General features: G+C 50.6%; 1 protein-coding gene across 1 annotated transcript in view; it reads right to left on the bottom strand.

Annotated features, from left to right (window-relative positions):
• Positions 1 to 9524: 9524 nt before the first annotated feature.
• Positions 9525 to 22348, bottom strand: part of PIGQ (phosphatidylinositol glycan anchor biosynthesis class Q) — an 81656-nt gene continuing 68832 nt past the window's right edge. The window contains exons 9-11 of the mRNA XM_014958835.1: positions 21344 to 21458; positions 17501 to 17562; positions 9525 to 10054 (exon numbers count right to left, since the gene is read on the bottom strand). Coding sequence (XP_014814321.1) covers positions 9902 to 10054; positions 17501 to 17562; positions 21344 to 21458 — 330 coding nt within the window. The 3' untranslated portion in view covers positions 9525 to 9901. The remainder of the gene's footprint in view (positions 10055 to 17500; positions 17563 to 21343; positions 21459 to 22348) is intronic.

The raw sequence follows: 22348 nt of genomic DNA, 5'->3' as shown, positions 1-22348 counted from the left end.
AGACTGGAGACTGGAGAAGGGATGGGTGGACGGGGAGAGGGAGGTGGGGGGAGGGGGAGAGGGGATAAATGGATGGGGAGAAGGGATGGATGGAGACTGGAGAAGGGATGGATGGAGACTGGAGAAGGGATGGATAGAGACTGGGGAAGGGATGGATGGAGACTGGGGAAGGGATGCTTTTCCCCTTGACCTCACTGCAAAACCACCCTGGAAATGGCTCCCCCCCCAGCAGATGAGGTCCCATGGGAGGGTGTTGGGGTCCCACCATGGGATGTTGGGGTCCCACCATGGGGTGTTGGGTCCCTCCTGGTGCCAGTGGCAGTGGTTGAGCGTCACCGGGGCGCTGCTGGGGAAGGGAAAGGCAGGAGCCCCCGCTCTGCCCGGGACAGCTTTGTGCCATGGTGCAAAGTGGTGGCACTGCAGGTCCCAGGGCAAGGACACACCGGGACGTGCAGGGACCCCACAGATGCCGGTGAGTGGTTCAGCTCCATCCTGATGGGCCAGTGCTGGGCAAAGGCAGTGATGAGGGGACAGGATGGGGCCCACCACCCAGCCCCATCACGCTCCAGCACCCTCAGTGTCACTTTGTCCCTCTTCCAGCTTTCAGGCTGTGGCCCCCAGCCCTGGGCACAGTGGTCCTGACCTCCCTCCTTCCTGTCCCAGTTTTGAATCCCTTCCCATCTGCCTGATGCTGGGAGGACACCAGCATCCATCACATCCTTCTCTGCTACAAAGATGCCCCCACCCAGTGCCCTGGGTCCCTCTGCTCCTCCTACCTTGCCCCCCAATCCCCTGCCTCTTCCTGACCCTCTTGTCTCCATGTTTCTCTCCATCCTGGGAGCCTGATCCTGCTTGACACCTCCCAGCTTAAGTGTAATTGGTGCTGGAGCTTGTCAGCATGGAATCAGGGCTCCTGCTGTGCCCAGCAGCATGGAAACCTGTGCTTGGTGGGGCTGACAGTAGCCCTCCCTCGGGCTGGTAAACCAGCTCTTCTGTCCTGCTTTCCTCCAGGCACCTCCTCCTCCTCCTCCGCTCCCTGCCCCGCACTCCTTAAGTCACGGCAGCAACAAGATTTCTTGCTTTTATAAAACATTAATTGCTGCCCAAACCTGTCTTTTACTGCATGGTTGAGTCACCTTCCTCCCCGGGCATCGCTCTGCCATTGAGCAACGGGCCAGGACAGCCGTGGGCGCGTGGGTAACCCCCCTCACCGACTCCTCTGCCAAAGACCCCCCAACAGTGGGGCCGGCAAAGGGGAATCTGTAAAATGGGCTGAAGTGGGGTGGACTGAGAGCAGGCACAGGGCAGTTGGAAAAACCCATCCAGCTCAGCCCCACCAGCTGGGCAGCCAAGGGGACCTTCCACCCTCGGAGGTGACGTGCAGCGCTGAGGACCGGGCAGTGATGAATGCATCAGTCCTCAGCCAGTTGAGATGCACGCTCTGGGCACCAAGATGCCTCGTCTGAGCACCCCCTGGGGTGGCAAGACCCCACTGCCCGTGGCTCTGGGGACAAGGGACCCTCCCGTGCTCTGGTGAGCAGCATCCCTGCCCCTTGGGTGCTGCACTCAGGAGTGTGATGCTCTCACCCTGCCCAGCTGGGGGAGGCAGATGTCGGAGCCCTTCCCTCCGTGCTCCTAGGGCAAGGGGAGATGGCAGAGCTCTGGGATGGGGGGCTGCCCCCCACTCCGGCCATCCCAGCCTGGTCCCCTCTCCTCTGCTGCGGCCCGAGGGCTTGAGCTCATTTGCTGCCTTGGAGCCACTGAGTATAAACTCCTTTGGGGGGCGGGGGGCTGTATCCCCAGGGGGTGAGGGTGTCCCCAGGGGTGAGGGTATCACTGGGGTGAGGGTATCACTGGGGTGAGGGTATCACTGGGGTGAGGGTACCCTCCCGCTCAGAGCTGCTCCGTTTGGCTGCTCTGCCTTGGCAGGGGCCAAACACAGCCCCCACCATGGGGGGGGCCTCCCAAACAGCCCGGCTCATCCAGCCTCTGCGACAGCAAAACGGAAAAGGAGCTAAAAGCAAAATGAAATCACAGACGTGACGGCATTCCCTGGGGAGCCGGGGCTCAGAGGGGAAACTCTGCGGAGAAACTCTCAGCCCAGAAGAGAGCCCGGGATGGCGGAGCAGGGGGAGCAGAGAGGGGAGTAAAAGTCCAGGAGGAGAGAAAAGCCTTTCCTCTCATTTCTGTCCATCAACCCGTCAGATCCAGAGCAGCAGGGAACGGGCAGAGGAGGAAGATGGGCAGAAATCCACTCAATTCCTCTCCTCTCCTCTCCTCTCCTCTCCCTGCAGAGATGCTGCGCCTGAGAATGGGGTGAGCTCCTGTGGGTCCTTTCCTCTGAGGTCCAGGGGTCCCCAATGTCTATGGAAACTACCCAGTCAGGTGGCTGGATGTGGGTTTATCTGACTCGACTCTCCTCTCCCTCTCCTCTCCTCTCCTCCTCTGGTTCTCAGTCCCACCACTCCTCCAGGACCAGCCCCAGAGCCCTGGTTTATGGCTCATTCAAGTGGTTTCTCACCTCCTTGGTGGGATGGTGGAAACCAAAGGAGAGTCCGGACCCCTGGGAGTCCCCCCGAGAGAGGAGCAGCGCGGGGAGGGCGGTGGGGCGGTCCCAGGGGCTGAGGGCAGCAGCCGCGGTGTGGGGCAGAGGCAGAGGGGGGATCCCGGCGGAGGCTGCTGTGACGTGCGGACATGGTCACGGCCCTGCATCCAGCTGGATGCTCAGCCGGGCCGGGAGCATCGGCACCAGCAGCAACAAGGGAGCCCGGTCCCAGCCCCAGCATCCTGAGAAACTGCTCCTTCCCCATCCACTGAGGAACTGCCCTTTGGGGGAAGGGGAAGGGGAAAGGGAAGGGGAAGGGAAGGGAAGGGAAGGGAAGGGAAGGGGAAAGGAAAGGGGAAAGGAAAGGGGAAAGGAAAGGGGAAAGGAAAGGGGAAAGGAAAGGGGAAAAGGAAATGAGGAAAAGGAAAGGGGAAAAGGAAATGAGGAAAAGGAAATGAGGAAAAGGAAATGAGGAAAAGAAAGAAAATAAAGGGAAAAGGGAAAGAATTCAAGGATGTGATGCAAGAGGGCGAGGAGTGGCCACAAGGCACTGTCATTCCCCGGCACAGCCCTGGGTCCTGCTCCGACTGTGCTGTGCAAGGGCTGCAGAGGTTTGTCCCCCTCCATCCTGCCCCTCATGCCCAACAGCCCCACATCCCATGGGGAGCAAAGGAGCCCCTCACTGAACCACAGGAAAAAACTGAGCTCCTCAGCCATCTTCTTTCATATAGTCACAGAATCATCAAACAGTTCAGGTTGGAAGGGACCATAAAGCCCACCCAGTGCCACCCCCTGCCCTGGGCAGGGACACCTCCCACCACACCACGTTGCTCCAAGCCCCCTCCAACCTGCCCTTGAGCCCCTCCAGGGATGGGGAGACCAGAGACCGAGGAACCCCCTGGCCGGGCCTCAGGATGAGCCAGGTCTCCAGCAGCCTCCTGCCCTGTCCCCGCGGTGGTGGCAGGTGCTGCTGCAGGTTCCCATTAAAGGTTTAATTAATAAAAAACTCCACAGCTGTCAGCAGAACGAAGATCTCCATCCCTAAACTCTCACACACAAGCACCCGCAACACGCAGAGCCTCTCTGGTCCCAGCGGCACAGGGACGTGCCGAGATAGGCCCCGGTGGCATCACCATCACCCACCAAGCACTTTGGTCCAGGAACGGTGCCATGATGAGCACAAAGCTTGGCCGGGCATGGAACTGGGCTTGTCCCCTGGGCTGGTGGCCCAACTGCTGCAGTGGGAAAGAGGTCACCTCAACGGTGACATTTTAAAACAAACAGCGCGTGGTGGCTACGGGAGCGCTCTGCTCCTGCTTCACACTCGGTGGGTTACGTCAACGCAAAGAGGAATGGTTTCCAATCAGCAACTCAGACTTCCTCATCAAACTTCACACACGCTGCTAATTAAGCTGCAAATGTTTCAGCACTCTTTTTTTAATACTTTATTTAAAAACTGAGAACATTGTAAGTAGGAGGATTGACCACAACAGTTGTGACGGCCTGATAAATTTCCCCAATGCCAGATGTTTAAATAACCCAAGGGAGGGGAGATGTGCCTGCAGCCCCCCCCCCGCCCCCCCGAGGGGAGAGCAGAGGGGGACCCCGGCCCCTCCACCTTCTCCTGAGCCTCATCCCCCCTCTGGAAAGGAAAGGGTTACATTCTGTCGCCTGCACTGTTCATAATCCCACGTGCCCACCTCAGATTCAGCCTTCCCAGACAATAAATGGGGAATTTGAGGACTCCTGGTTTGAGGTCCAGGAGTGGACAAGGACTGGGGGTGAGGCTGCCAGCGGGGAGCTGAATGGGTCAGACTCTTCCAAGGTGTTGCTCTCCCAGTACAAACTGGTGAGCCGGACGCACAGGTGATGGACACACTCTTCTCACCCGGGAAGGCAGATCTGATGCCCACACAAAGTTTGGGTTCCTCTGAAAAAGTTTATCTTGCACAGTAGAAGACAACCCCAAAGCTCCTGCACTAGCCTGGTGAGCCCTGTGGCCTCACCTCGTGTGGAAGGACCATCCAGGCACATCCCACCCGTATCCACAGGGTGCTGCAGAGCTCGAGAGCACGCACAAAGGCACTCCCCATCCAAGCAGACCCGCACGCTGCCTCTTAGGGCCTTCTGCTCCACATTTCCCAGAGCTTCCACTCTCTGCTTAAGGCAGGCAGTGACTTGGGCTGGAGAACAAGTGCTCTCTCTGCTACCAGGTCCAGAAAAGCTGGCAAAGAGCAGGTCAGGTCACTGAGCCAATGAGCAGGTGAACTCCTACCTGCAGAGAGCTTCCATACCCCCCAAAAGGCAAAGGGACTGCTGAAGAGTCCCTGAATACAACCGAGTGGTTGGTCTCAGCAACACTGACAACATGGGACTGCAAATCTTCAAATTTGCTAAAGAGATTCGAGTTATGGCGTCTCCCAGCTCAGCACGAGACGACCACAGGACAAGAGTCAATGGGCATGAACTGAAACACTGCTGAAGATCAGGAACCACTTTTTTACTGTGAGCACTGGCACAGGTTGTCCAGGGAGGTGGTGGAGTCTCCATCCTTGGAGATATTCAAAAGGCATCTGGACATGGTCCTGGGTGGCCCTGCTTGAGCAGGGGCGTTGGACCAGATGATCCTGAGAGGCCCCTTCCAACCCCGACCAGTTTGTGATCCTGTGAGGGTGTAGTCAGCAGGTCTGAGCACAAACAGTAAATCCCCAAGGGAAGAAGATGGTGTTGCAGCAGCAGGATGGGGCAGCACGGAGCAGAAGGAAAGCAACTCGTTATCTGCACGATGACAAAACAGGAGCTTTTCCTCCTGAGAGCAAAAGTCAACACACGGATCATACATACGTGCAGTGCTCCTTCTGTGGGCCTGATTCAGCAGAACAAGGCACAGTCCAGCTGCAGGATGAGGGAAAACTCCCAAAACCATAACCAGAGCCCTCACTGCAGTGTAATTACCGAGATTTCCTTTCAGCATCGTCACGTGCTCTTCTGGTCGGGAAAGTATTTCTCAAAGGCAGAATTTCTATCTAGGATGGAGTTTTGCAGGCAGTGAATAAGGTTTTCCTTCACAAAACCCCATGCCCGTGTAAAGAGGCGTATCGAGCCGTGTGCCAGCGCCGGGAACCATAAAGTGGAAGAAATAATAATAAGGAAATGCAGTATTAAAAAAAGTCTGCAAGATTACAGTCTTTGAATGATGGTTGGCAAAGGCAGCTTGTTGCCTGCTGTAAGGGCTGCGTGGTAGGAATCGGAGAAGATCTGAAATCTTTAACTACTTCTCATCCAAGGACTGAGATGGATAATATGGATCTGAGGATAAATTATCTGAGGATAAAGAGACGGGCAGCCTCCTCCCTGAGGAAATGCCCCAGCGCCAGGCCAGTCTGTGCTGCTGTGGACGATGATGCCGATCCCAAGTTCTAATTAGAGAGATGACATAAGGTCAAATGTTCCCGAGCAGGATGTCTGCTAAGTTGCTGTAATGTCTCTGCGCAGCATCGGAAAAGGGTGGGGGAAGACTCTTCCACAGCAGCGACTGGAAAGGAAGAGGAGAGACGTGGCAAATGTCCAGCAGAAGGAACTCACCAGCTCTGATACCGTCACGGGCAAGGAGAGCACCGCGTGTGAGGAAGAGTCCTCAGGCCCCAGCTCTGCCTGACGCAGAACTGCACCCACAAGGGGCTGGCATTTCCCAGCTGGGCTACTCCAGGTCCTCTGTGTCGCAGAAGATGCAGGGTTTGAGGGGGAGTTTTTTCTCAGTTTGATGTTTCACCACCCCCGGAGTCAGTATCAGCCTTTAATAAACACACCCGAGACTGGAACATCTAATATCTTTGGCAGGTTCCCAATAGGAAGGTCACATCTGCTGGTTTTCATGGCTCTGTGCTGTCTCTGGGGCTTCCAGGTCACTTGATCCCAAAGGACAGCCACGATTAGGACCATCATGAGCTGTTTGGTCTCATGAAGATTTTAAAAGCCGGAATATTACGAATGTTACTTTCACAAGACCCAGAATAATAGAGTTTCTCACAGGGGTTTGCAAACCAAGCTACGCAGGCGTGGGAGGAAGCAGGGGAATATCCCTTAGTAGCTGCAGGGGAAAGATGAACAGGAGGTAAAGTGTGAATCTGCTCCACTGGGTGCCAGGTAAGGACAGGGCTCCGTGGCTCCAACCTAAGCTGAAGGGAGAAACATTATTCAGACCATTCACCACTAAATGGATCGTAACCCGGAGATATTCACACCTGGAGCAGAGAGAAACACTTGGGCATCGATATCCCAAGAAGACACTGTATTTGTAGGTGAGGTCTCTTTTCTCAAGTCACAGGCGACAGGACGAGAGGAAATGGCCTCAAGTTGCACCAGGGGAGGTTCAGGCTGGATATTAGGAAAAATTTTTTCACTGAAAGGGTTCTCAGCCATTGGAATGGGCTGCCCAGGGAGGGGGTTGAGGCCCCATCCCTGGAGGTGTTCAAAAGACGGGTTGATGTAGTGCTGGGAGGTCTGGTTTAGTGATGATGCTCCTTGTTTGTTGTGTGGGTGTCTATTTTTGTCAGTCAGGTTGACGGTTGGACAAGATGATCTTTAAGGTCCCTTCCAACCTAGAAGATTCTGTGATTCTGTGATTCTATGAGTTTTAAGCACTGATTGTTAAAGAAGAACACAGATCTCTGCAGTTTCTGCAGCCAGTGATGTCCCACCTGGAGCTGTGGTGGCAGACGGTGGTGGGGGCTTTGGCCACACTGGCTTTCTTCAATGATGTGTCCTGCCCTGGATCCTTTTTGGGTAGCAGTGCCCAGGTAACTCTGCCTTCCTTCATGATGTCCTCAAGAAAACTCCAAGACCTTGGCAGCTCCAGTGTTTGTCTGCTGAGGGGCGTCAGGACCAAGCACCTGCCCACAGAGCTCCACTTCCTCCCAATCAAGCTGTGGCTGCACCACAAGAGGCTTTAGCAGCTACAGACAAACCAAATATGGCCAGGGATGTCTTAGAGCAGCCTGAATTCCTGGGGCATAACCCCTTCTCTCCTGTGACAGCTTTGAGTGCCTGGATGAGACATGGGGCTGGTGCAGGAAACTCTTTTCCTGCCAGTGGAGGTGCTGACTGAAGGCTACTAAAGCCCAGGGCTCCTTGCCATGGCTCCTCGCCCTACCTCCATGGGGATATGCAGGCAACCCTTCGGAGAAGGGCTGAGCAAAACAACACATCTTCCTCTTCCTCCTCCGTCCTTGGTTCCTTGTACAGACAGAGGAAAAGGGGGCAGGATCCAGGACACCTCCCACCTTCCAGATGATGGTGTCACTTTGGGTGAGCAAAGCCACTGCTGGGTATGGCCACACGACATCCTCACCTCAGCTGGGGCACCAGGAGCCAGCAGACCTGGAGAAAGCGTACTTTTGGGTAATGACTGTGTGTAAATGTCCACATGACAACAAAGTACCCGGTGGGACGTCACACTCTTGTGCACAGGGACACCCTCCCCAAGACAGGGAACAGAAGACTCACATCAAAATGAGGTCACGATCAGAGCGGGACACTGAGGAAAACCCTCCTAAAAGAAAGGTGTCTACAGTTTCAGGGAAAGAACTGACTTTAAATGGATGGTATCTGAGACCACTTGAAAAGCCCCTTGATTATCAGAAAGTGCAAAAGCTGAGGCAGCACACGGCAAGGCACTCAGCAGGGCCCTGAGGAAGAGGAGGATGTTCTGACCCTGTGAAGGTGGATGAGAAGCTGGACATGAGCAGGCAGTGGGCACTTGCAGCCCAGAAGGCCAATCCCATCCTGGGCTGCATCAAAAGATGCGTTGCCAGCAGGTCCAGAGAGGGGATTCTGCTCTGCTTTACTCTGCTCTGGTGAGACCTCACCTGGAGTATTGTGTGCAGGTCTGGAGCCCTCAATATAAGAAGGACATGGACCTGATGGAGAGGGTCCAGAGGAGGGCCACAAGGATGATCAGGGGGATGGAGCACCTCTGGTACGAGGACAGGCTGAGGGAGCTGGGGTTGTTCAGCCTGAAGAAGAGGAGGCTCCGGGGAGACCTAATAGCGGCCTTCCAGTACCTGAAGGGGCCTACAGGAAGGCTGGGGAGAGCCTGTTTAGAAAGGCCTGCAGTGACAGGACGAGGGGCAATGACTTCAAGCTGGAGGGGAACAGATTTAGACTGGAGATGAGGAGAGGGTTCTTCACTGTGAGGGTGGTGGAGCACTGGAAGAGGTTGCCCAGGGAGGTGGTTGAGGCCCCATCCCTGGAGATATTCAAGGAGAGGCTCGACGAGGCCCTGGGCAACCTGGTCTAGTTGGGGGTGTCCCTGCTGACTGTGGGGAGGTCGGACTAGATGGCCTTTGGAGGTCCCTTCCGGCCTGGACCATTCTATGAGTCTATGATTCTATGACAAGGTGTGTGACACACACTGCTCCACAGCTGGTGGAGCTGCCTGAGGAGCCGGGTGGCCCTGGTCCCCTGGCAGACACACCAGCCAGGGCTGTGCTCAGCAAATCCACGTCTGCCCTAACGCTGGGACCGAGCAAAGCAGCCCCGAGCCTTGGCAGAGCCCAGAGCCCTGGGCTACCGTGGCTCGTTGCCACGTAAGCCTGAGCAGCCCGGGCTCTGAGGCTGTGTGCTCTGCATGTCAACTCCAGGCTCAGCTCCGGGCTCAGCTCTCCCAAAAACCACTATTTGCTGTTGAAAAACTGTAGATGAGACCAGAGAGGCACCAAGGGACAGCAGGCAGAGCAGTCTGTGTTTCCAGGCCTCCAGCCCTGCTGTTTTTACGCTTAACTCCTCCCCTCTTGCTGCGGTGGGGGTGAATCCAAGCCCACCCAAAAGGAAAAGAATAAATACCCTCTGAGCCCAGGCAACCCCGCTGTGGTTTTCAGTGTATGACTCGAAAAGCTGACCCTTCGCCTTGGTTTTGGTCACCTGGCTTGAAGGCTGAAGCATAAAAGGTCCAAAACATTTGGCAGAGCACACCTCAGCATCGCGGCTTTGAACCACCCAAAGGGGTGTTTTAATAGGGCCTGTGAGCTTACATGGAGGGATAAATATATATATACACACATCACCAAACCATTGCAGAGGTACTTCCTCCATGACTGGCTCCATGAGGCACTGATGGGTTTAACCTTTTGCTTCAAAAATAATCATTAGCCTATTACACAAACACAGCGCAAGGGAAGAGGAAAGTTGAAAAATAACATTTAAAAAAACTTGCTTTTGAAAAATTCAGCCCCTCCCATGTTACCAAAATCTAATTAAAGGGATCCAGCAGTTGCTGGCTCTGAGATGCCTTTGGTCCAAAAGAATTAGGATTCAATACGTTTTTCTGACCCAGTCTTTCAAGCTCTGTTGCTGTCTTTAGTCCTGCTTCTCTTCTTTGTGTTTCCAGGGGTAGATGAGCTCTCCAAGGAACAGCTTCTTGCAGAGAGATGCCCAGGAATCCTTTGGGTAACAGCTGTAGGTTGGTAGCCTGTATGTCTGTACCACACTACCGTACGAGAGAGGGTTGATCTGTAGAGGAGAAGAGGGACAACAGCAATAAAAATGTGTTGCAGTAGAGAACACGGGCAGCTGAGGAGAGTGAGAGCAACTTTTGGAGAGCACTGGCCTCTTAAAACATCAATACTGCTGCTCCCACAGCCTCAGAGTCCCTCTCTGCCTGACTAAAGCTCTCTACAGCATCCCGAAACATTACTGAACTGAGCTTGGCAAGGAGTATGATCAGGGTGGTTGTCAAGCAGAGAAGCAGACGCAGGCACCAGCAGGGTTTGAGAGCGATGCTCACCACGGGAGGGTGTGGAACCAGTGCCTGGTTGGGGTAGCTAGAGAGATGGGGTACCACCACAGCCAGTAATGCCCCACTGGGAATGCACCATGACTTGAGGAACTCCTCTAGAACGTGCCAATTAACCCATATCTTTTATGAACCTACCGCTTTCATGTGCTACGCCCTCACCCACAGCTGTGCTTTAACCTGGAATCCCCTAAAACCCACCCAGGGGAAGGGAGTCCTGGCAGAACAGGACGCACACCACACAACGCCACACAGGGCTGCTGCTCATCACCATCAGAAATTAAGACTCCTTGGCTGAGTTAATCTTTCCTAATTTGATTTCGATCACCATCCCAAGAACGACCAGGTCTGGAGCCTCTGCCTACCAAATCTGTGGCCTTCGATTAAGGTCACAAAGTTGCTGTGTTGGGCTTTTGGAAGATGGAGGAGACAGACAGACGCACTGGCTGGACGAGGGAGGACAGGAGCACATTAGACCTTGGAAAAATCTCATTGCAGCAAAGCTTTGCAGGGTAGAGAGATAGGTGAAGTCCAGAGGATCGATCCAGTCTGGCCAAGATCTGATGCATGAAAAGGACGAACAGCAATAGTTTGTCTCCAGAAGAGTGAACAGATTGCACAGAAACAGTGGGTCTCGCAAAACAGACCATGAGAGATGCCAAGGTGAGGGGACCTACAGAGCTAGAGGACGCTTGGACAGTGGGCAGAAATGGGAGGACACCCTCCTCTGAAGAAAGGGTCCAGCTGTGTTGGAACCAAGTGAGAAGCTCTGTGAAAGGAGATGGTAATTCACAGTAGAAAATCCAGCCACAAAAAGGAGACATCAAAAACCATGCAGACAGTCACTACTTTGTCAAAAAACTGAATATTTCTTTTGTCCACTGAAGAGCAACCGGTTTTCTGGGAGTTTGCCCATGCCCCCAGTTTGGTCCAGCTCACGGAGAGAGGGGGGAAAAACACAGAGTCCCTACAGAGACGGAGCTCTGGGAAAGGGGGACAAAGCAAAGAGTTCATTAGAATTAATCCTGGAGACCTTTGTCAGATGAGTTTCAACACAGAAAATAGCAGAAGCAGAAGGAGAAAATGCCTGTATGCAGGAGCATCCCCATGAAATTTAGGAAAAAGGCCGGGGCAGCAGCTTGCACAGGCTGAGGGAACCCAAAGAACAGGCAGACCCAGCGTGGTCCGGCTGCGGGACACAGACATTAAATGGGTCCCAACAGCTTAATGGGACACCAGTTCTGGATGCCATCAAAATGAACATTTGTGGCAGCGATGGGAGAGCTCATTCCCCCTGAGCGTGTCTAACCCCAACTCGTGCAGCTCCTATTTCAAACACCAAAAGGCTGAGGATCAACCACAGCATTTATGGGACGCTCTGCATAACTGTAACCAACCACATTGCCCTGCGGTCACAGACAGCTAAAAAAATCAGAAAAAATAGAAAAAAACCAAAAAAGACCAAAGAAACCTGCCCCAAAAACAAACACCAGTAAAACCTGAGTAGCTATTTCTGCCTATTTCCTCAGCTGTGGGCAAACCAGTATGTTTTAAGTGAAAACATGCTGGGGGAGGTTGGGAAGAGTTGCTATACATGGAGGATAGGCAGTGTGTGTTCCTCTGAGTACCAGCTCCGTGGGCTGGGAGGGTTGGACACAACACGGCTCGCTGACAGCCATCCCCAGCAGAGGGGTGACACCAGCACTAACACTTGCCTACGGAGAATAACACGAGGTGGTTTTACGCCCAGCGCAATTACACGTGTCTGCCTTCCCTATTATTATTGGAAACCAGCAAAACAAAGGCTACTATTTATTAGGGAAGTGACAATATGAGTGCCTTTTATGCAATCTCTGTACACTAAAGCTATAATATACCCTGATATAATACACATCCTTTGTCTCATAATGCAGCAGTTCTTTTTTCCCTTCCTCTTTTCCTTAACCCTTTCCGAAGCAATTCTGGCAGAAGGTATGTGGATGAATCAAACTCATCGGGGCTTCTCACTGGGCTATCAGTTCAGTTGAGCCACACCGCCGGAAATATTTCTTCTCGTGCACCAAAATAAAAAGATTTTAAGCACTAATGAAAATACTGCACTATGTAAGACTTCCTGGAGAAAATTAAACAGCATCTGGAATGGAAATATCATCCCCCACCCTCCGCCTGCCTGTGCCTGGACTTTACATTCTGGTGACACTCTCTTAAAAATAAAAAATAATCACTCGGCCCAACCACAAGCTGAATGTGAATGCTCAAACCCAGCACTATTGATTTCTAATCCATTACCAGCGCCCCAAAGGACAGCTGTGGATGTATCAGTCACCAGTAGCTTGAATTATTTTGGGCACAGTTGCCTGCAATATGCTGTACTTCCAGCGGGCACGGCTCCAGGGGGCTACTGTGTGGGGCGGGGACAAAGCCACTGCTTCTAGAAAGGAACATTGTCATGTAGCATAAATAAGAATTTTAGCGTGTCACTTCAAACCAGGCTTTTTACATTGTCCTCTCAAAAGACCTCTCAAGAAAGCAGTATGTTCAGCAGGATTTCTGACACAAGCCCCTTTTCCATTTCCACCAGCACAAGGAGAGCAAAAAAGTGCCTTTACTGACTCTCTGCTCATTATTATTTGAACAGAAGGCCAAGAGAGACATCCACTAAAGCACTTCCACCTCTTGGTATGATGACTTATGCTATATTCGAGATAGCAAGAGGATCTTTCTGCAGTGCTCCAAGGAAAATTCATCATATTCTTATGACTCACTGCCTCTGCTCTCTAAGTCGTGATCTTTTTCCCCTGGAGAAGCCATCCACCTCATCTCACAGACACACTGATGCCAAGTTCTCTGCTCAGCGGCTCCTGCATCTCATCTTTGGTGTCTGGTTTCCTTTTTATGGAGTTTTCTGGCCACGGAGAATGGCAGATTATGGTTCTTATACCACTACCCTACTGAAAGAGAGGAACTGGGAGGACAGTGTGCTTCGGAAATGCTAGTTTTGCCCTAAAAGACATCTGTTGAAGGGATTCCCTTCTGAATTGCTGTTGCTGGTGTGTTGGTTCCGGGCTAATCTGACCTCTGCTGAGACAGGACTGGGGCTGGACCGGTGATGGAAAAAGCAAAAAAAACCTGGGAAGCTGCAGTTCATTCCTTCCCACACACTCCCCCAGCGCCCAAGTGTTTTTTATAAATTCTATATGCTCCTCCTAGGATGCAAAGAGTAAGCAAAGCACCCCTGTGATATGGCAGTATGCCCGCAACGCCAGGAAATGGAAATATTTCACAATCCTGAAGGCGCAATGAGTGGTGCCATCATATCATTTCTTCTTAGAAAAAGATTTCCTTTGGTATCTCCGACGACAGAGCATGGAACTGCGAGGTCGCAAAAGCAGAGGTGAGCATTTCCTAGACACCTTGCCAGAGCCACCTAGGAGAATAACAGCAGGCCCGTTCTGGATGCCATCAAAATGAACATTTGTGGCAGCGATGGGAGAGCTCATTCCCCCTGAGCGTGTCTAACCCCAACTCATGCAGCTCCTATTTCAAACACCGAAAGGCTGAGGATCAACCACAGCATTTATGGGACGCTCTGCATAACTGTAACCAACCACATTGCCCTGCGGTCACAGACAGCTAAAAAAATCAGAAAAAATAGAAAAAAACCAAAAAAGACCAAAGAAACCTGCCCCAAAAACAAACACCAGTAAAACCTGAGTAGCTATTTCTGCCTATTTCCTCAGCTGTGGGCAAACCAGTATGTTTTAAGTGAAAACATGCTGGGGGAGGTTGGGAAGAGTTGCTATACATGGAGGATAGGCAGTGTGTGTTCCTCTGAGTACCAGCTCCGTGGGCTGGGAGGGTTGGACACAACACGGCTCGCTGACAGCCATCCCCAGCAGAGGGGTGACACCCAGCACTAACACTTGCCTACGGAGAATAACACGGGATGGTTTTACGCCCAGCGCAATTACACGTGTCTGCCTTTCCTATTATTATTGGAAACCAGCAAAACAAAGGCTACTATTTATTAGGGAAGTGACAATATGAGTGCCTTTTATGCAATCTCTGTACACTAAAGCTATAATATACCCTGATATAATACACATCCTTTGTCTCATAATGCAGCCGTTCTTTTTTCCCTTCCTCTTTTCCTTAACCCTTTCCGAAGCAATTCTGGCAGAAGGTATGTGGATGAATCAAACTCATCGGGGCTTCTCACTGGGCTATCAGTTCAGTTGAGCCACACTGCCGGAAATATTTCTTCTCGTGCATCAAAATAAAAAGATTTTAAGCACTAATGAAAATACTGCACTATGTAAGACTTCCTGGAGAAAATTAAACAGCATCTGGAATGGAAATATCATCCCCCACCCTCCGCCTGCCTGTGCCTGGACTTTACATTCTGGTGACACTCTCTTAAAAATAAAAAATAATCACTCGGCCCAACCACAAGCTGAATGTGAATGCTCAAACCCAGCACTATTGATTTCTAATCCATTACCAGCGCCCCAAAGGACAGCTGTGGATGTATCAGTCACCAGTAGCTTGAATTATTTTGGGCACAGTTGCCTGCAATACGGCCTTACTTCCAGCGGGCACGGCTCCAGGGGGCTACTGTGTGGGGCGGGGACAAAGCCACTGCTTCTAGAAAGGAACATTGTCATGTAGCATAAATAAGAATTTTAGCGTGTCACTTCAAACCAGGCTTTTTACATTGTCCTCTCAAAAGACCTCTCAAGAAAGCAGTATGTTCAGCAGGATTTCTGACACAAGCCCCTTTTCCATTTCCACCAGCACAAGGAGAGCAAAAAAGTGCCTTTACTGACTCTCTGCTCATTATTATTTGAACAGAAGGCCAAGAGAGACATCCACTAAAGCACTTCCACCTCTTGGTATGATGACTTATGCTATATTCGAGATAGCAAGAGGATCTTTCTGCAGTGCTCCAAGGAAAATTCATCATATTCTTATGACTCACTGCCTCTGCTCTCTAAGTCGTGATCTTTTTCCTCTGGAGAAGCCATCCACCTCGTCTCACAGACACACTGATGCCAAGTTCTCTGCTCAGCGGCTCCTGCATCTCATCTTTGGTGTCTGGTTTCCTTTTTATGGAGTTTTCTGGCCACGGAGAATGGCAGATTATGGTTCTTATACCACTACCCTACTGAAAGAGAGGAACTGGGAGGACAGTGTGCTTCGGAAATGCTAGTTTTGCCCTAAAAGACATCTGTTGAAGGGATTCCCTTCTGAATTGCTGTTGCTGGTGTGTTGGTTCCGGGCTAATCTGACCTCTGCTGAGACAGGACTGGGGCTGGACCGGTGATGGAAAAAGCAAAAAAAACCTGGGAAGCTGCAGTTCATTCCTTCCCACACACTCCCCCAGCGCCCAAGTGTTTTTTATAAATTCTATACGCTCCTCCTAGGATGCAAAGAGTAAGCAAAGCACCCCTGTGATATGGCAGTATGCCCGCAACGCCAGGAAATGGAAATATTTCACAATCCTGAAGGCGCAATGAGTGGTGCCATCATATCATTTCTTCTTAGAAAAAGATTTCCTTTGGTATCTCCGACGACAGAGCATGGAACTGCGAGGTCGCAAAAGCAGAGGTGAGCATTTCCTAGACACCTTGCCAGAGCCACCTAGGAGAATAACAGCAGGCCCTTCCTTCTCTTGTTGTGCCCACACACTCATCGTGCCAGCACCATGGAGCAGCCAAGGCTTTTCAGCACATCCGGAGGGGTAAGCAAAGCACCCCTGTGATATGGCAGTACGCCCGCAACGCCGGGAAATGGACATTTCACAATCCTGAAGGCGCAATGAGTGGTGCCATCATATCATTTCTTCTTAGAAAAAGATTTCCTTTGGTATCTCCGACGACAGAGCATGGAGCTGTGAGGTTGCAAAAGCAGAGGTGAGCATTTCCTAGACACCTTGCCAGAGCCACCAAGGAGAATAACAGGAGGCCCTTCCTTCTCTTGTTGTGCCCACACACTCACCCTGCCAGCACCACGGAGCAGCCAAGGCTTTTCAGCACATCTGGAGGAGAAGACCTTTTACTGGTCCTTCATTCTGGATGGTTGAGCTGCTGCCTTTTGCTTCCCTCACTGCTCAGCAATTACTAAGGTGAAGCTGCCTAGAGCCAGGAATGGAGGTGATAATGATGTCAAGTCTTAATTCCAGAAGTAACAGAGCTCCATGTTTCTCCTGTCTTTCACATTTCATTTTGCACTACACAGGGCACAGCATTTTCTCTAAACAGAGGATTCAAGCAGGGTGTTAAACAGAAGAGAAAGCAGCAGCAGCGATGGGAAATCGTGATGGAAAAAGCAAAAAAAACCTGGGAAGCTGCAGTTCATTCCTTCCCACACACTCCCCCAGCGCCCAAGTGTTTTTTATAAATTCTATATGCTCCTCCTAGGATGCAAAGAGTAAGCAAAGCACCCCTGTGATATGGCAGTATGCCCGCAACGCCAGGAAATGGAAATATTTCACAATCCTGAAGGCGCAATGAGTGGTGCCATCATATCATTTCTTCTTAGAAAAAGATTTCCTTTGGTATCTCCGACGACAGAGCATGGAACTGCGAGGTCGCAAAAGCAGAGGTGAGCATTTCCTAGACACCTTGCCAGAGCCACCTAGGAGAATAACAGCAGGCCCTTCCTTCTCTTGTTGTGCCCACACACTCATCGTGCCAGCACCATGGAGCAGCCAAGGCTTTTCAGCACATCCGGAGGGGAAGACCTTTTACTGGTCCTTCATTCTGGATGGTTGAGTTGCTGCCTTTTGCTTCCCTCACTGCTCAGCAATTACTAAGGTGAAGCTGCCTAGAGCCAGGAATGGAGGTGATAATGATGTCAAGTCTTAATTCCAGAAGTAACAGAGCTCCATGTTTCTCCTGTCTTTCACATTTCATTTTGCACTACACAGGGCACAGCATTTTCTCTAAACAGAGGATTCAAGCAGGGTGTTAAAAAGAAGAGAAAGCAGCAGCAGCGATGGGAAATGCATTTCCCTTGTTTCAGCATTTTGCAGCTTTTAAAGTGGGACGTTTCAGCGGGAGCAGTTTCAGAACTGCTACAGAAGAGAAGGACTTTGGGCAGGCAAAAGGATTTTTTGTCTCAGGCAAAGCCTGCAGCAGAAAATGTCACGGCGGGCACCTTACCTGCATCAGGAGTCGAAGAGGTTTTCCATCCTGCTGCTCGAGGACTCTGAACTTCACACCAGCTGAAAAGAAACAAGACAAGGAAACCAAATCCCCACTTGGAGAAAAGCCCGTGCCATTCACTGCTCAGCCCTGTTGACTGAGCGGCGGTTTCCTCGAAACGCAGTCCTCAACCTTTCTGGGTTTGTGAGCCCTTACACACTTTCAGTGGGAAGCACAGGTTCTCTTTATGGTGGGTTTAAGCCTAAAGACAAAGGATGTGTTTCTCTCGGCTCCATTAAAAGCACCCCTCTGTCTTCCAGCTCGGAAACGCCACGCTAAAGCAAGCGCAAGGCCTAGAAATCAGACAGCCAGACCCGATGATGACAAAGGGACTGGAGAAATCTTTCTCTTTTCCCAAGCTTTCATCAGAAGGGGGACCCCACGCTAGCAGCAGGCAGGGAACTCCCCTTTAATTTGTGCTCGCATGGATACAGCACTTGTGTGAATCTCTGCCTCTTTCAGAGGAAGGGAGGAAAGCGGCCGCCCCGGGGGCATTAGAGACATTTCAAAGCAATCACTGCCTATTAATCCCAGCATTCATATGTTTTTGACACACTGCTAACCCCATCAAACCTGCCACTTTTCTATTGCCTCTTGGGCTTGCTGCATTCCCAATACTTTAAAGACAAATAGGAAAGGTTTTGGATTGCAATGGTGACGTACTGCACATGAACATTTAATGTGATGTTTCAAACAAAGGCACCAAGGAGGCCGAGCAAGGCATTTTTCTTTGAAAGATCTCAAATCACTTCACATAAATAAAACCAATCCATCTTCTGCAAACTTGCACCAGCCAAGGGTGCCCCTATTATCCCTTTCTACAGGTAAGAAGATGAGGGAAGAGTAATGGAGTGAGCTGCCGCGGACCAAAAGGTGACTCAGGAGCTCAAACAGAAATAAAACTCTTAATCTGTGTAAGCCCCATCACTATAGTATCTGTGTGACTCTCACATTATTTAAAAAACCAAAACCTTTTCTCTTTGAAATAATCTGAATTAATTAAGTTACACAGTTTACTCCCCCTGGGAGAGAACACTCTTGTCTAGCAGACAGCTCTGGTTTAAAGTGTCTCCCCAAATAATAAAGTCTTTTTTTTTTGTAGAAGACAGGAAAGGTTATATTGAAACATGGGCTTCCCCAAGAGCTTCACAGAGATGTTTGAGTACCCTGGGTCTCACTAAGAAAATGTGGTGGATGACAAAAAGCATTCAGTGTGATTCACTGAGCTTTGGCTAAGAGGAAGTGTCTAAGCCATCCCAGGAATTACTTTCGGAGCAGGCAATTTGTGAGAGAGAGACAGAAACCAGTGGGCACTGAGGTTTCAGGTATGTGGTTGAACACTCTGGAGCCTTATCCCAGGACCAGCCCCTTAGAACAGAAAATGCTGCTTCTGTAGGTCGTGGCCACACACTTCCCTTGTACGGCTGCCAGCCAACAATCTCCTCATTACATTATGTAGTTGTTCAAGAGCCTTACACTTCTAGGAAAGTACATGCACAAAAAGGCTACAAATTTATTTTAGAATGACCTATAGGCTATTACAATGCTCAGGAGTCTGAGGAATTCAATTCCCAGAAAAAGCAGGAGGTCTACTGCAGATGACTCGAGTGGAGAAGAACCCTAAACTATCCCGTGATTGCCAGCCAACTCCAGAGCTCGGGGTCCTGCTCCTTCTGTTCTCTGGCATCATCGGTGGCACAAGAGAAGCCATTTGCTCTGTTTCACATGGCAGCTCCCTCACTGCTTGTCTGTTCCAGTAATCATGGAGACACCACCACCACAGGTCCTACAGAACCATGGCAAAACTTGCTCCAGAGTTGGTGAGGTGAATATCTCTGTGTTGGGCCAGAGGGACAGAGAAGCATCGAGAAAACCAACTGACCTGTGCAGGATCAAACAGCGTGTTGTGTGGGCAGAGCCTGAGACCCCCAAACTTCACTGCTACACCTTACTTCACACTCTAAATTGACGTGGCAGTGAACCCACCTCAACCAAGGTGGCATCTGAGCTGACACTGGGCAGACAGAACTATTGCAGAGAGGACATCAGCTTTCACATCTTTGCAAAAGGCTTTTTAAAGCCCAAAGTGTTTCCATTCTGATGTGTAGAAAGAAAATACAGACTTTGTTTCTGGTGCATGGGTGGATTATTCATCTACCTTGGCCCAGGCTTCATCAATATCATATTTTATCAATTCAGAAACTGAGTCAAAGAACCTCGAGGCCAGATGCCACGGCTGGACCGAGTTGAACTTAAGCACTGTGCTAACCCCTTGCTGTCTGGAGAAGCTCTCCATTCACGTTGGTAGAACCATCTCGACGGCGCCTGTAAAATCAGCTGCCATAACATATGCCAGAGGGTGTATTATCCAAGTTCTGAGCCCGAAAAGGGAGGCAAAACCTAAGCAGCGAGGACATCAAGTGATGTGTACTCTCTAAAGTCTCTTGAATTCGATTCAACTGCTCCATCTGTTATCACTCCAGTGACATGTTTTTGTGCTGGGGCAGGAACACAGGCTGCAGAAGACCTCAGAGATGCCTCTTCACCTCGCAGGCAGCACGGCATCGCAGTGCTCTCTGTCTTCAAGTGTTTACGAGGAGCAAACAAATAGCCAGGAACGAAAGAAATTCAGGTAACAAACTCAACTGAGCAGACAATCCTGTGCTGGGGTGGGGGATTATTACCCTGCAAAAAGCTGAATCAAACCAATAAGTAACCCAAGACTGATGGGAGCAGATGGCCCTATCTCTCAGTGGCACGGAGATTTCCTTCCACTCCATGCCCTGCTGTTTCCTGGGTCAGTTTTCTTCAGCAGCATCTCCTCTTCTCCCAAGACAGCCCTGAAGGGTTAAGAGGTTCCTGCCAGGAAATTCATAGGAACCCGCTGAAGGGACACAAGGAAAACCACCGAGTTGGTAATGTGGCTCAGCTCTACCAGCCCAAAATCCAGCCTGGCACTGCTCCAACAGACAAAGCTGTTATCAGCCGTGCCGAGCCTCCTTTGCCTTTGATGACTAGCCTTGATTGAGTGACGATCGAGCTCTTCCTCATATTTAAAATCCCTGCTGCACACTCTTTAAATGGAGGGGAGATAAAAATTTAGACCTGCTTCGTTTTAACTAGATTATCCAGAGCTGTTGACAGTTAAACCCATTGCAAAATTTACTCTGATGCCAACCATGGTTCACAGTTACCAAAAGTGGAAAAACAATGACTGGCTTCAAAATGGTGACAGATCAGTCTTGAAAAGAGAACGATCATCTGAAATCTGCCCAGGGCTCTGAAATTAATCCAAACACCTCAGCTCAGGACTTCAGTTAGTCTACTCAGCATGGAGCTGAGCAGCTCCATTGAGTCACAGCCACCATAGATCCTGCCCTTTGAAACAGCGGATTTTCCAAGAATTTTTCTAATTTCTGTAATCTCTCCTGTTTCAGAGCCCAAACCCCCAAGGCCAACAGCTTCTTTAACTCTCAGAAGTTTTACCTGACCCGGCACACTAGAACTGGAATCAAAAGATGAACTCATTTATATGGTGCTTGTTTGGATGTCACTTTTAGCTGCCACAGGCTTTGTAAAGGCACTCCTGATTCTCCTTCAGCATCACATTACTATCCATTGACATCTTCGTCCTGCTCCTTATGGTAATTAGTTACAAGTATGGACAACTGCAGGACTCCAGCCTTGGGTTCTCTCCTGCCTCCCCTGCATTGTTCTATTTGGAAGCACTCACTGCATCAAAATTTAAATGCATAATGCAAACTCCTTGAACTTCTGCATGAGCAGCGCTGAAGGACTTACCGGCCAGTCTGTAGGACCTGCAGAGCCGAAGGAGGATTGAGTAAAGAGGCAGGGAGTCAATCAGGTCAACCAGCAAGTGTATCAGGCCTTGCACAATCACCACCAGCAAACGGAGCTACGGAGAAACAGTTCAATAAGAAAATCTTAGAGAAAGAGGAGATGCAACACTTGCAAATTGATGAGCCCATCTGCAATCTGACATCAGGGTGTGCTAAACTAAAGCCTCCCAAGGTCGGTGTGATGTCTAGAAGTACTGGCATCCAGACCCTGTGTGAGGTTCCTCGACAATCTTAGCTCAAGGGTGCAACTGAGATGTAGCTCCTGGACCTGCCAGGACACGAGAGCAATTCTACTTTCAGCCTCCATGGTCTAAAAGGGAGAATTTGGGCTTCCATTTCTAGTAAACTCTATCACTGTCTATCAGTGAATGTAAATTTTTCTTTCTCCAGCAGTGAAGTAACTTATTTCTGCCTGGAGAAACCCCAAGTAGAGCATCTAAGCAAAAGCAAAACGGTCAGAAATGAGCTTTGTGCTCAGCGTTTTCTGTCCCCTGATTAAAGCACCTCCTTTTGTCAGGCTGCATTTATTTTTGCCACCAAGCTCATCTGAAAAGAGAGGGCTCAAAAAAGACATTGAAACCCTGTGATGGCCACTGCCTGCGGAAAACTTTGCTGCAGGCAGGCCCCAGAGAGGACCGGTCATACTGGGAGAAGAAAAGAAAACTAAACAAGTCCAACCCTCTGAGCAAAGCCCAACTGAAAGCATTTAACACAGCAAGTTTGTTTCCTGAAAAAAGAGTTTTGGATTAAACTAGAGGGGCCGTCACCCCAGGCGTGGGATGGAAAGATGAAAAAAAAAGATTTCCGAGTGAAAGAGAGGGGAATGCTGCTGACTGGGATTTGCTGGGAATTCCCTTTGGAGAAACAAAAACACGTATCCTGAATTCCACTTGCTCGGCCTGGACAGGCTGTGTGAGACAAATTCATATTTTCTTTGTGGATGACA

This window comes from Calidris pugnax, unplaced genomic scaffold (assembly GCF_001431845.1).
Source record: "Calidris pugnax isolate Ruff unplaced genomic scaffold, ASM143184v1 scaffold244, whole genome shotgun sequence".
Taxonomy (NCBI): domain Eukaryota; kingdom Metazoa; phylum Chordata; class Aves; order Charadriiformes; family Scolopacidae; genus Calidris; species Calidris pugnax.
Note: the sequence above shows the minus strand (reverse complement) of the source record. Positions and strands in the feature narration are given on the sequence as shown.